The 15,225-nt window shown below is 36.0% G+C and overlaps 1 protein-coding gene across 6 annotated transcripts in view; it reads right to left on the bottom strand.

Moving 5' to 3' along the window:
* Nucleotides 1-15,225, bottom strand: part of ARB2A (ARB2 cotranscriptional regulator A) — a 261,677-nt gene that overhangs the window by 123,509 nt on the left and 122,943 nt on the right. For all 6 annotated transcript variants that reach the window (XM_063179805.1, XM_063179806.1, XM_063179808.1 and 3 more), the window contains one exon: nucleotides 6,322-6,540. In XM_063179805.1, coding sequence (XP_063035875.1) covers nucleotides 6,322-6,540 — 219 coding nt within the window. The remainder of the gene's footprint in view (nucleotides 1-6,321; nucleotides 6,541-15,225) is intronic.

The raw sequence follows: 15,225 nt of genomic DNA, 5'->3' as shown, positions 1-15,225 counted from the left end.
AAATGTTTTTCTGATCTCCATGCAATGCAGTACAGCCCCCATATCCTCCTCTCTAGAATAAATAAATATATTCAATAAATTAAATAAGTATTTCTAGAGGGATTTGGTGGGGTGGGATGTCTCCAAAGAAAAGGGTTAATTTGCAATAATGCCCTTCATCTTAAGATAGCTAAAAATATGTACCTTAGGAACTAAATTTTATCACCTCTCACTATATTAAGTGTCTTATGGCTGACCAAGAAAAATTCATGTGAAGAATATTCAAGTTTTGCAAAAAGGGGTATGCTGCCACTCAAGCTCCTGCTAAATTCCTTCTGCCAATTTTACCAAACACACTGAAACCTAGTAGCAAAACATGCAACTGTGTGTAGAAGGTTAGAGAATATTATCCTTGTTTTTGGATATCAGCCACAATCCTCGCGCTCTGTTAGATAAATGATAAAAGATACCAGCAAAGTGCAATTTGTCCTGGCTCAGAAGACCTAGAAGGTCTTTGCAGTCCTTTGCTGCAGTCAGTCTACAATCAAAACCAGACAATATTAGTGTTCAGGATGTTTGAGTGATTTATTCACTTTTTCCTTCAACAAGTACATCTGCATTCTGCTGAGCCAGTTTTCTCCACCATTACCCCACAAACTAGCCACATTTATGAGCCTGAATGCCATCTGAGAGGAAGGAGGACTCTTCTGACTTGTGAGCGAGAATCTTTTTTCAGCACCATGGGAGGACCATACAGCTCATGGTGGGAGGAGAAATGCAAGTTGGTTCTTTCTTTTGTAAACTTACATAGCTTGCCTCGCATTTTAGGAGCTGGATCTAACAATGGACGCATATCATTACATGGCATCATGTAATGGATGTCTGAAAGACACCAAAGCTAGATGGTCCTGATTTATTCATTTTCTTTGATTAAAACATACTTGTGAAATGCAGAACAAAGAGAGGGTATAGCAGAGAGAACAGCCAGTGGTGTTCTTGAAGAGTTACAGGATTTCCCTTCACTGATTATCTGTGTCTCTGATTTCTCAATCACTCAAGGAAAAGAAGACAAATAAAACTTTCCAGGATTAGTAAATGCAAAATTTACTATAAGAATTCTTTATAATCTCAGGATTATTAAAAATACCTAAGTTAGCTGCTCATGCTAAATGGCCTATGCATAAATTATTGAACACTAGTTTAAATTCTCCACAGTTTACCTATTTAATGTAAGATTCCTGTTCATTGTAGTATCTGTAGAATGAAACATGACATACGTATTCTTCCTGATTTACAGAAACTACTGTAAGAACTTAAAGCTCATCTGACCTTTAAGGAGTGATGTGGTAGCCTAACTGCAGGCGCTAAGTATCATGGTATATGTTTAGCTTCCAGCTGCTGGCCCAGAGTGGTGCAGGTCTCCAGTAGCATAGATTCTGCAAGACCAGATCTCTCCAGGTGTTCCTGGAGCACTCTAAATGTCACTATACATTTATGTTCAGCACTTGACCTGTAGTGTCTTTTCAACTCTGAATGCCCAGTGTCCAGCACTACACGGGACAAGAACAACACCATGGTAGTTTCTAGGCAGTTCTCATGAGCTTTTTACTATCAGCATCTGATTTTGCAGCTGCTTAGAAGTGAGACTTCTCAAGAACATAAGGAAGTAACAGGCTTTAAAAGTGGGCAGAGTAAAACCATGTGGTATTTCAGACGTGTACATATAAAGTAACGCTGGCTGTTGTAAAAGGGGAAAAAGAACAGGCATTGTTTGTTGTACAGGGGGAAACAAAACACCAGCATGAGACTCTAGGGGTTGAAGTCCTGATGCCCACGTTTGCCACCGACCTTCTTTGTGCTGAACATGTCCCTTACCTCTCAGGAGCTGTTTGCCTAGAGCTTGTCATTTTGTCTCCTCTGGTGGAATAAACAGCTTATTAGCTTTGTCTCAGCAGCAGGCTAATGTAGTCACACAGGCTTTGGACAAGAGCAGGCATGCACGTTGCCAAGTCAGAGGGTAGGTCATTGGCCCAGAGATGGCCACAGGGTGAAACCGGCAGCTGGTGGGACCGTGGCTATGTTGGGAAACAGCTCAATCCTCGGAGTGAAAGAAATCCATGGCTTTGAAAGGTCATCCCACACAAGTGGACACTCTGCCGTGACCTCCAGTCAGGCTGCGTTTCGTGTCAGCCACACTGAACAATGAGCAGAAATGGCACAACTGTGCTTGCACGCTTGCCAGGATTTCCTGTCTGCCAATAGTCACTGCTTACTCAACCGTATATTAAAGCAACTTTTACCACTTTTTTCCTAAATACTGACACAAATTATCCATATGTATCAATTTTTAGTAAAACAGATTAACTGGCTGCACATGATCTTTTCTTACTTAATCTCTCACAGAAGATAGGAAAAATTATTATGAAAAGTATGCTACATCCAAACAATTTCATTAATATGCTGTTAATAGAAATGGCACTGCTATAGATTGTGCTACAGTAAAAATAATATTTGCAATAAGAATTATTCAAGCAGATAAGCTCAGTGGGGAAAAAAGGACAAAATTCCTATCATACAGGCTTTGGAAAGGCTTATCCTTTTGTCCACAAAACCTGACCTCTTTAGTTGGTCTGATAAAAGTAATTCTTCCCACTTCTTCCTTGGTTGCCTCTTTGACATCCTTCAACTGTTGGGGCAACATTATTGCAAATTACTATCAAATGATGCAATTTATACTTTTTTTGCATAATATTACAGAATCCACTTAGTATACCTGTTTAAGTGGTGACTGCAGTTTAGAAGGGGGAAAACACTAATTTACATTTTTAAGTATCTTCTAACATGGAAAAGACACTGTCAGTGCGAAAACCTGTAGGGAATAGGAGATGGCTGAGAATGGAAGGAATGATCATGCCACATTTAAGGATGCATGATCTGTTTCCACAGAAAAAGGTTAGAGAGCAACAAATTCGCAGTTCATTTCGGTAACAAATGAAGGCTGGCTAGGGTAGAAAGTTTCTGGGGGGAAAGCATTAGCCCATATGTACAGAGCAGCCTCTGGTGGTCTAAGAAAAAATGGTAATGTTTATAACTAAGGATAGAAATATGTTTTTTAAAAGGATGTATGTACATATTTAGCTATTTTACTCAATCCTCCACTCAACATATTAAAAACCAGATGCTTTTAAAATGATCTGTCAATATGCTTGTTAAAATCTGAACAGTAAGAGTATTAAAATTCATATGCATTCATTAGCACATTATATAAAAGTAAAATGCTTGTGTTTAATCATTCCATAAAAGTATTATAGTCAATGCTGATTATCAAAAGTTTTTTTTCCTGGTTTGCATTGCTAAAATTGAAATAAAATTTACAAGAATGTTACAGAATTGATGACATTTTCTGTCTTCACTTGTGAATTCAGTTGGCAGATGTTTTCAAGAACAAAAAAATCTGTCTTATTGAAAAACATATTAAGCAGGTTTTCCTGCCATAATGTTTGACATGATGTTTATTACCCAGACCAAATCAGTTCCTTTAACAAGCCATAATGTATGCCATAAAGTACATTATTTCATAGTTAAGGAAACTTCCAGCATGAAACAGTAAGTACTTTGATCTTTCAAGAGTACTATGCTTAATGCATTACACACTGCCATAGTAATTTTCATTTATACTCATTTTGTACAAAAATACAGTGCAGTTTGGTATTTTGTATTTTGAGATTCAGCTTTTACACAGTCTTGAATACCCCAGCTATTTTTTTTACTATGAAAATAAAAAAAATACTTAATAATAATAAACATAATTACCAAGGAAGAGTTCTAATTCTCTGGTTCTTGGAAAATCCAGCTGCATAAGTGGGAACATTGACCAGACAGTTTTAATTTGTTCAAATGGCATTTCCTCATTAGATCACAACAGATCTCAGTGACCCTATGACAACATAACTGAGGATATTTATTCCTTCTGCTTAACAGTCTGAAACAATTTCTCCAGCATATTTGACACAACCATGTTTTTCCTTCCATGTTAGATAAGTTAAAGCCTTCCTGTAAGGAAATTTTTTGTCTAGTCTATCCATGCTTTTTCCTACTTGGCAAAGTTGACATAAGGCCTGCTCAGGTTTTTCAAAACTCTTTGATGAGATCATTACAAATCTTAATATATACCACCCTTAAATACCTCTGTTGAGTGATGGCATGTTTTATGTCAAGAGCCTAGTGAGTCAAATGTATACTGTACTATACTATAATATACTGTACTATACTGTACTATACAGCAGGATTGTATCTGAATTGCCCTTTGAGATAACCCCAAACCACTACCAACACAGCAACCTGTGGAGGCAAGTCCCTGGCTGCAGGCAGAGAGCAATCCTGCAATATGGACTCAAGCATGGGAGGCAAGAAAATAGCAAATACGGCATTGTACCTCTTGCAGTCGTCTACAGACTTAGCAGTTCTGATCAACAGAGTAAATGGAACCCTACTGACAGTCCAATTTTGTTTCATAAATTGATAAGCAAGGAAATTGCATTGGTTTGTCCCACAATACACTAAAGCAGGTATGCTTTTCTTTCTGTCTCAAAAAACTGTACTAGAGTCTACTAATTAAAAAAACCCCAAAATAATAATTTCAGAATACAACCAAGCTCATCAGAAGACCCAATTTCAATTTACTGGACTGGGGAAGGAGACTACCAACCACACTTGCACTAAAACATATACTACTTTCCCTGATTTGAAGAAAATCAAATAAAGAAAACATCAACAGTCACATTTAAGGCATGGAGCTGTGCAGAAAGGAAAATGGGATGGAACAAGAAATTTTATATTTTGGGGGGGGGTCAAACCTACTGAAACCAAATTTCACATATCAAGAGGCAAGAGTCATGAGAAGGTAGAACTGCTATAAAGGTTTTGAAAAAAAGGTTCACTTTCAACAAGGGAACACTGAACCTGTATGCTGAATAGACTACTTTTCAGACAAAACAGCAGCACTGTCCAATGGATTCTTTTAAGTTAAAACCTTAAGTTAAAACCCTCCTCTTAAGAAGGAGGGTTTGGCTAGTGGATAGAATAGCATCTTATAAAACAGATGCAAACAGAAAACACAGTGCCTTGTTGGTGACTTTGAGTAGACATATATGCATTCCTTTGTTTCCCATACTCAGGTATTTTTCAAAAGACAATAAATATTTATGGCATTAGTTACAGTCTTGTATGCAAGTTACTAATCCTTTTCACTAGCCAGCACAATTATATTTCTTCTACAAAAATTGTTATGCTAAAAAAAGATTAGCAGGGACATATTAAAATTTAAGATGATTCTAACATGTATCTTACTGGATTTTTCTCTGTTTCTCACTGCAATGACATACTTTTTTTTGGTTTGCTTTACCTTCACTGTGGAGTTTCTGATATGTTTTACTGCTGAATGAAAATGCTGACTTTCATAATAAGGGTTTTGGAAATTATATGACTCAGTCTGGAATGTATAATACATAGTATGTACATGAAGCAGAATGTGCCAATGTGCATGTAATATTGTTTGTGCCCCCTGCAGAATTAGAAATCCTCCGGTAGCACTATTATAATGATCCCATGCTGGTAGCATTACAAAGTGCAAAGGTTCACTGAGTCAGAAAAGGGCAAGGGACAGTTTCTTTATCATACCATTCTCAAATTATTCTAGCTTAAATATTTATTAATATATTACCAAGTTTTCTCCTTTATCTGCCTTCAAAAGTTTAGCTCAAACACAATGGATGGCTGCTCATATAAAAACAGTACATCACAGGGTAAATTTGCTACCACACAAGATGAACACTGGTATTTTCCATAATACACTAGTAATTTGCCATGTGATAAAAACTATCAGGCTGTAACTACTGCTTCCCATGTAATGCATACATGTCATGTATGCATTTATAATATTATAAATAATAATAATGCATACATGACATGTGAAGGTAGTATGTTGCCTAAGCTTCACTACAAAGTCTTTTCTTATGAACACCTCTGTTTATAAAATGGTTTTTAAGAAGTCTTTCTTAAATAATTTCTTTCTTGGTAACATCAGTGAATTCCTCTGGGGTTTATCTGAAGTTTCCCTTTGAAATTAGAAAGAAATTTTCTGTAACACTTGCAAAGCATCATGATCAATAAATGACCAAAAATACCAACAGAATAAAGAGCCAGGAACTCTGTATAAACTCTTGAATTCCATCTCAGTAATGTATTTGTTTTAAGCAAAGCATGCTATTTATTAGCCAATATAGGCAGTAAACATACGCATGCATCAATAAAGAAGGGCAAACAAAACCAAAAGAAACTTACTCTAATATAGATCTGCATAGTTTCTTTTTCTTTTTGTGGATTTCGATACTTTTCATAGAAGTCACGTCGCTTCTTTGTTTCCTTCTGGATTTTATCTTTTCTTTCTCTCTTTTCTGCAGGTTCATCTGAGATATCAGAAGACAGCGGTACTTGGGCTTTTGTCTTCTCAACTTCAATATAGTTCTCATTGGGATTCAGAACTATTACTCCATAGCCTTCCTGTTTTAGAAGAGAGTCACACACACATAGACACACAGACACACACAAACAAGAAGAAAAGGGGAATTTAATGCTTGAAAATGCTTTGCATTTACTTTAATGCTCTTTAGAACTTTTTTATTTATTTCAGCAACTTCACACAACATCATTTATAGAAAGGTTTTTAAGAATATTCTGTCATTAACAGAATATTGATGTGTGAATATGTATCAGTGTATGTACTTATACTCATACACATCCCTCAGCATCAGAAAAGTTGCCTGTTTTACCTTTAAAATAATTTAATATATTGTTTTATTCATAAGCACTTTATATGACTTTTTCAGAAAACAATACAGGAACTAAAAGCAAAATGTTGCTTTAAGAACGCTACACAATAATGAATAAAAAGCTTTAAGCCCAGCCAGTAAAAACCTTTAAAATAAAAAGGATTGAGAGATTTTATATATAAAGATAGATACATTAAAGAAAGCATGTGAAAATTATTCACCACATTTTAAAATAGTAAAACCTTTTGTCTCGCTGACAATAAGCATACCATGCAGACGCAAATAGCAGCAGTAACAATGAATCAATACCAAAACTGATTCAGTGGGGTTGCTTACAAGTCAACTCTTTATGGTGGGTCTGACTTTTTAGTGCATCTTTAAATCTGCTGTAAAAGTTCACTGGGATTATATTGTATATCCAACAAATGCAGAACAAATTTGTGACCTGCAGGATGCTTTTGAGTGCATAAGGTACATTTTTTTTGCCTCAGGAATTGAGCTGGTTGAAAAAAAATAAATTTATGAATGAGAAATAAATCTTGAACAAACCAGCCAATCAAATGTTATGATTTTTAAATGATGGCACATCACAGAAAAAATCATAATATTTATTGAAGATATAATTGCAAAGGGAAGGGGGAAAAGAGAAGCACATGCATTTAACAGATATATCCCTAAAGTTAGTGTGAGTTCCCAGTCAAAATCAAGCTATCCTTTAGAAGTAAATTTTAATAAAGACTTACTTTCCAGAAACATCTATATTAATTATCTAACAGAACAGCTTTATTCCAGCTTCTCATTTGGTGCTTCATTTTGCACTCAGTCCTGGCATGAGGATCAAAAGAGGTCCCCCATACCTAGCTGCCCAGAGCAAACCAAGTCCACCCCAACAAAAGATACTTTATCTGGGCTTGCTTTATTCTATTCTGTAGAGCCATTCACAAATCTTGTAGTTCATTGTGGCCACTGTCAGGTAGACAGACTGTCACTCACTGATTTTCTACAGTTGGACACACTTGACTAGCTATCAAAATCACATCCGAAGGGAGTTCCTACCCCTTATCCTTGTGCCCTTCTCCAACGCCTGCTGTAGCTTCTCCTCCCACCAAAAAACAAGTTAAAGGGCACAGTTACACTCTGCTAAACAGGGTGAAATAGAGGCATTCAGGATACTACCTCTGGCATAAGCAATGTAGTAAAAAAGGGTCGTAACAGGCCAAAGAGAAAATTGTCTCCTTGTTAGATGCAGCACCATAAGGGGTCTTCTGTCACATGATTGCCCAGTTGCCCAGCCCTGCCTGCCATGAATTTAACTGGGATAAATATAAACAAAAAGCCAAAATATAAATAAACAATAGGGAATAGGTGAAAGAAAACAGAAAGAAAAATTTTAAAATCTATTCACACCATGACTGGCCATATTAATGCACAATGCCACACTATAAGCACATGAATTTTACAGCTTGGAAAATTTCAAAGCCCAAATTCATCATGGAGAAGAATGTGGCTTACAAATCTTCCTAAACTGCACATCTCAGATGAAAGGATAGTTTTTGAGCCTGCTACTGCTGAAGTTTTTGCAGTACTTGGCAGGCTGCTAGTATTGGGGCTCTTCATCCTCTTGACTTGCTTGTTCTGAGCAGAGACTTCTGTGTATTGATTTGTTTTGTTTTCTACGCAATGCAAAATTCATGTGTTTACTACACATCTAGAAGTTTGAAACTCTGTGCACTTCAACCTGATCACAAAACAGTCACAAAAATAATCAGAGAAGTGAAATTTGTCTAAGTTATTGATCATGCAAATTAAAATTACATTACTTATTTGTCCCCTTTTATGAGGACGCAATGACAATTTTTCATGCAGACAACCACAGGTGATATAAGATTCTATTTTTAAATTCACTATTTTATAAATCAATTAAAGGATTTTTATTAAATATATTTTAAGCACTGCAACGACTCCCTTTATATTTTTTCACAAATTCTCCCAGACAGCAGGCCTTTCCAGACAGTAGAATTAAAATAATGAAGTAATAACTAAACTAATATTATTTCCCCCCTTCTATTATGGGAAAGCCTAAGTCTTGCCCTTCGGAAAGTAATATCTTTTTGGACTGTTTTGCTTACATGATATGGTGTATCTCCCTTTCCCTTGTACTTCTGCATCCTAAATTTCAAGAAGAAAACAATGGCACCAGAAAGAAGATTTGAGAGTAACATATAAAAATCAAAATAGAAAACCAAAATTAGTGGTGAAATAAAGCCAATTACAACCTCTCTCATTTAGTCTTTATCTGAACATTTTCTACTGAAAATAAATACTCTGCTCTAAATAACATTAGTGTAAACAATATGGCTTTTAACTTCAATTAATTTTAAAAAAAGTAATTTTTGTGAGCGTAGCTACACCATTCAAGTTCAGTGCAATCAGAAAATGAAAAAAAAGGTGGAGCACTAATGCAGTGAATTTGAGAAGCTTGTAAGTCAATGGAAACTTCAGAACACAAGACCACTAATATCTTAAAAAAGGCCTTTAGCAAAATTTAATGAGAAGACACAGTCTTTGGCATAGGTGCTAACACAGCCAAAAATCACATTCATTGAAAAACATTGTTTAAAATGAAAGTCCTGTTCAGAAACACCTTTGCATGCAGGACAGCATTCATCTTTTTTTCACCATATACAGTCCTGCAAGCTAGAAAGTATTAAAAATGCTATTACTATGTATTACTTTGCTATTTGTTAAATCAGCGTCACTAAAAATACCAATTTCAGCCATGATGAGTTTACATCATTATTAAAACATAGCGACCTATGACTTAAGTAGCAATCATCTAGGAGGGTTTCTAAATCTTGCCACACCCAGCGGTATTAACTGGTATGCAAACATTAGGCAAAGTAGTAGTTTTCTACTAACAGCAGCTTTCAACGTCATAGTTTTCTCCTCTGTGACCAGTGTGCACACACAGAGAAACCACTCTATAAAAAGTTTTTTCATGATAAAAAGCTAAGCTTTAAGGACACTATCCCCTCATATCCATCAATCTTCAGCCATCAGTGTACCAGTGATAAGACCTTATAATTATGGCAGACACTGACAAATGGAACACCCAGCCTCTAATCTACAAAATTACAGTTTCTCTCTAAGACTAAAGCACCCGATTAACATCTCTTCCCCTCACGTGGTAGTGCTTCAATGTAAGTAAAATTTAATCTACGCTGACTCCTACCATTCTTCAGGTCGCTGCTTCTGGAGGTTTGTGATGATGAAAGGAAAAGCAGGCTTACTAAGTCAAGAGTTGGAAAGAATCGTGAACCTCAGCTACAATACATATACTAGTAAGAAGGAACAAGGTAGAAGGGCCTTTTCCATTGTAATACATGAGCCAGAAATGGGGCAGCATGTTCTCTCTCTTACTGGAAGTTCAAGGGGGTAAGCTTAAGAAAAAGAACCTCGAAGTATTTGAGGTAAATTTCAAACAGTTTGAAATCTCCCCTGCCTGGCACATGAGAAATGAGCTGAAACCATTCAGATCTGCATATTAATCCATCAGGGTAGGACACAATATGTGACAAAAAGGTCAGAGCCAGAGAGGTATCTTTTGACCTATGTAACTATCTTTTTGGACTGTGAGCAAGGATTTAAAAGAGATCATTCTCCTATGTTTGATCAACCTGAATTTTCAAGTTCAGGTTTCTATTTGGACGGTTGGTAGCAAGATCAGAATTAATTCCTTGGGGAAATGCAACTCAAAGCACTCTGTTCTTAAACCTGCCTGTGGTTAAAACAGACACAGCAATGTCCATTCATCTTTTTGAAAGATGTATGCTCTGTTCATTTCCCATCTTTACTGTGAGAAGGGTACATCTATGTTGCTATTGCAACACTGTAGGTGCAACAGCAGGATGAGGTCATGACAACCAATCAGAAGTCACTAGTGAAGCGTTAAAGTAAACATAGCTGTTGGAGATGCAGCTCAGCTTGAAAAATGCCCCCTCCATTATTTGAGCAATTTTCTCAAGACGTGACCTGTGACTGAAACGCCTGAAATGTCAGTTGATTCTGCTTTCTGTTTCCACCCAATGTACATTTTTGCAACTGCACCCTGCTAACACTGTGATATTTCCATCCCAGATATACCTCAGCCGCCTGAATTCCAGCACTGTGTCCAAGTGCATAAAAATGCCATGCCTCTGCCAAACACACTTTGTCCCGCTAAGTTCCAAACTTAAAACAGCTCATCAGGTTAGGCAGGAAAAGAAAACGTACCACAAAAAGATTCTAGAGGACCACCTGTTGTCTATTATTTTTACATAGCACTTACTCATAAATCATAACACAGGGTAATTAATCAAGCTGTCAAAGAGAAGGTCAAAGGTTATGTGGGCGAGTCAGAAGGTCATGCATGGGCTGATAGAGGTCAGGGTCACACTGCATTCCTCATTATCAAGTTGGGATGAGAGACGGCCCAAGCAAACAAAAGTGAAAGCAGATGGAGAACTGAGTAGATAAAAAAGAGGAGAAAATTTCACAAACAAAAAGAAGTGGAAGAATGTGAGTTACCTTCAAACAAGGAGGAGAATAGAGCAGAAATACACTGAGATATTTTCAAAAGACAGCACATAATACAAAGAAACTACAGTTTGATTATTCATATACATTTACTACAACTTTCCATTCACTTTTTTTTTGCAAATACTAAGCAATGCCACAAAAAGTGCATGGTAGTTTTGATTACATTGCACATCTGAAGTCAATATTTTCAAGGTAAATTAGACAAAAGGAACTTATTACTGTGATTAATGCAGATGGATATGTAAAATTGCTTCTAAATGCTTAAGTTTATTCCTTTTTACAGCTACAACCAACAGATGTTCAATAAAGAAGTTATAACCTGCTTGAATGATCTTTAAAGAAATGTACATTCATATACACGAATCTTTAAATACACAAAGCATAATAAAAGTCTTTCTAGATGACACAGCAGTTATAAAATATTCTGTCATTACACTGACCTGAATTAGATGCAGAATACTGTACAAAATTAGTTGTCACCCTTTCCTCAAAATCTTTGTTAATCTCATTTTGAGTGTTTGCAGCTTTATCAACACATGCATCAATGTCAGCTCCTTGGTTACTGAACCGCTGTACTTGGAAGAAGATATAATTAAAATGTTTTGGCACAGAAAAGGTGAAATTGTATCTTTTCCTGGTCCCTGAGGAGTCTGTAAAACATGTAGGATATATTGACAAACATACACCCTTGTCTAGAGCCCTGACATCCTAGGTCACCCAGCTGCTATTTATTTCAAAACATTCACTTTACACTTACCCAAACTGCCACCTGCTGTGTAACTAACTTTTAATGGATATTGGAGCTATAGAAACAATAAACTCTCCATTTCCTCTCTCTTACTGCCTTCTATTTGAACACTGCATTACGTCCAAAGGTATTTGCCTGCAGAACTGTATTTATCTTGTTTCACAGTCTTTATGCTGGAAATTATTAAACATGCCATGACTATGTCTTACTTTACTATTTGTTATTTTGGTGCTAGTGCAGCTATACTAAACAAATCAATGCTCAAGGCTACAAAAACCTACCAGAAAAGCTGTTCCCATATTTTGAGTTTACTGTTGAAAAGTTTTGAAAAGAATTAATGTTTTACATCTCTATAATTAGCAACCCAAATATGTCTATGTGTTAGATCTGCAACCCTGTTTATGCCGTTTGTTCACAAGGTCAAACTGAATAAAAACATCCATGAATTAAAAGGATTTTTACATCCTCAGTTGTTTACTGTATTCTTTATAGGGAACTTCCATGCCTTCACAAGCACTAGTTTCACTAGGATTTGGAGCAGAAAATTATTTCTAGTGGCAAGTGAGATACAAGAAACAATGCTATAGTATTTATTTAATTCTGTGAATTAACAGAAAGAACAATGCTCGTGTTCAACTGCTTCAAAACATTGTTTATTAAGCATCAGACCCATCCCTTTCTCCCTGATGTGAGATTTGGGCTATTTGTAGAAATGCCTGGAGACTGAATGGTCGTCAATCCACCCCAGCCATGCAGGCAGGATACTGGGCTGCAAATAATCTGTCCACAACTGCCCAGGCTGTAAAACAAGATTCTGCTTTTCTTCACTAAGTACAAACATTTCGGAGTCCATACAATCTCTGAAAGAATGAACCCACCAGTTTGCCCTCAAGATATTCTACAGGAACCCAATCTGTAAGTAAAGTCTGTACTCCAGAAGTTCATCCTCTCCCCCACTGCCTTAAAAACCTATTTTAAACTCTTTCCCAACAAAAATTTCAAATGCTTCAGAGAGGTACAAGAAAGAAGAACTAAGATTCTAATGAAAATGTTATTTACATATATATAGAACTTTTTGAAAGCGATAAATTGGAAATAAAACAAATAAAATAATTTTAATAAAGCCCACATGAATAAAAAGAAATTACTGGTTCTAATAAATCTATCAATAAGGAAACCAAGGAGAATATCAGTTACCACCTGAAAGTTATGCTCAGTACAGATGCAAAGCTGGACTGCAGGATTTTTTAAATGTTTCTACAGCATTTCCAAATATCCCATTAGCAGACAGCAAAAGTTCTCAACTGAAAATTCATTTTTCAATACGCTTTGCCTCCTCCCTGAAAATGTCACAGTATGTCATGATTATTCTCATTAGCACTTCAGGATGAATATACCCCCAAATAGTTAAATGTGCATTTTCTATGTAATAGAATATGGAAAAACAGCCATTCATTCCTCAATAAACCTTACTTCCTTTGCTTTTGTAATACTGTAAAATCTTTGCAAATACCTTCTCTTTCCGAAACCCAGATATTTCAATGGGTTCAGGGTTTTTTCTGAAGAAAGGCAACCCAAGATGCCAAGATCTTACACTTTACCTTTCATTTCCAAAAATGTTTACTTATAAAATATCATGGGAAAAGATTAAATGTCAATCTCTTTGTAGGTCTATATTTCAGTATTCTAAATGAAAAACACATCATGCACATAAGTGTTTTCTGTAAAATACTGAAGTTTTCCAAAGTCTTGAAAGACAACTCCCATTTAGTGTCTTGTGACCAGAAATCCTCTGTCTCAATGACAGGGAATTCAGATGCTTTTAGCATGTGCATGTATTTAGTAATTCCCTGAGAAAACAGTCAGTGGTAATCTAACAGTAAAGCTTCTGGTCTGTACCTATCTTCAACAAACAGGTGCAATTCAGTACATTGATGCTCCTGCCTTCCCACAGTGACCTTCCCATGTCAGAAGATCTTATACTTCTGCTAAATAATTTAATTACTTATGAGTTATGGTTTCTTTGTAACCTTTTAAATGACTAACTCATTAAAATGCAGAAATATGCAAAACATGATGTCACTAGGTCAAACAGCTGTGTTGGTAAAATTATGGCTGTGGAACATAAAAAATACTGCAATTTATTTTGCTCATTATATGGCAAAAAACTTTTAAAACAGATTAACTTTATAATCACAAAATGCTATACCACCTCATAGTAGCAATTCTTTTTACCTCCTGTGACCCTTCTGCATACATAAAACACAGCTTAAAAATATTTTTGTTAATGTGGTTTCAATTTAAAATATTGGTGAAAAACACCATGCTGATATACTTGGGGTTCTAGAAAAAAATAACTTTGAAATCTCCTCTGTTTTTATCAACATTTAAGCTTTCTTGAAGAGAGAGCACATAGCAAGAACATATAGGTATTTTTTAAACGTCAGCAATTCTTTACTGGAAATACTTTGCTAATTAGTATCACATGCAGTCTGGTCTTGCGTTGCTTAAAAGGGCTATCACTTTTTGAATCCTGAAGGTTTTTTGAATTTGTGAAGCAACAGACAAGAATTGCTGCAAATACGTAAACAAGATATTATCACATCCAAAGTTTAAAACGCGGTATGGCTTTGCTACACAGCTGATTTACAATGCTAAAAGGAAAGGACAGTAAAACTTTCATTCCTGGGACTCTCTGTTGATTTTGTCCTCAGACACGCAGAAGTTTCAACTCGCAATAAACATGACTGATTTTTAGAAGCCTCTAGTTAACGGGTCTCTGCCAGTCTTATTTTCTTTTCTTTATTTGTGCCAGACATTGTCCTAAAGGCTAGCAGAACTTTTCTGTAGAACCAGTATTAAGAAGTGGCACAATTTGCTAATAACTGAATACCTAGAAAAAATACAGCATACTACAGAAGGGAAAGAAAAACTAACATCCACCCCCCACCCCCAAAAAAACAAACCACAACAAAACCCCCTGCCATGGTATTTATGCACTTGTACACACACAAATTTTTTTTTTTTTCAATCCTCTTTTTCTCTATAAATTACTCTAAATTACATAACCTAACAGAGCACTGTAGATGT

The sequence above is a fragment of the Melospiza melodia genome, chromosome Z (genome assembly GCF_035770615.1).
Source record: "Melospiza melodia melodia isolate bMelMel2 chromosome Z, bMelMel2.pri, whole genome shotgun sequence".
NCBI lineage: Eukaryota > Metazoa > Chordata > Aves > Passeriformes > Passerellidae > Melospiza > Melospiza melodia.
Note: the sequence above shows the minus strand (reverse complement) of the source record. Positions and strands in the feature narration are given on the sequence as shown.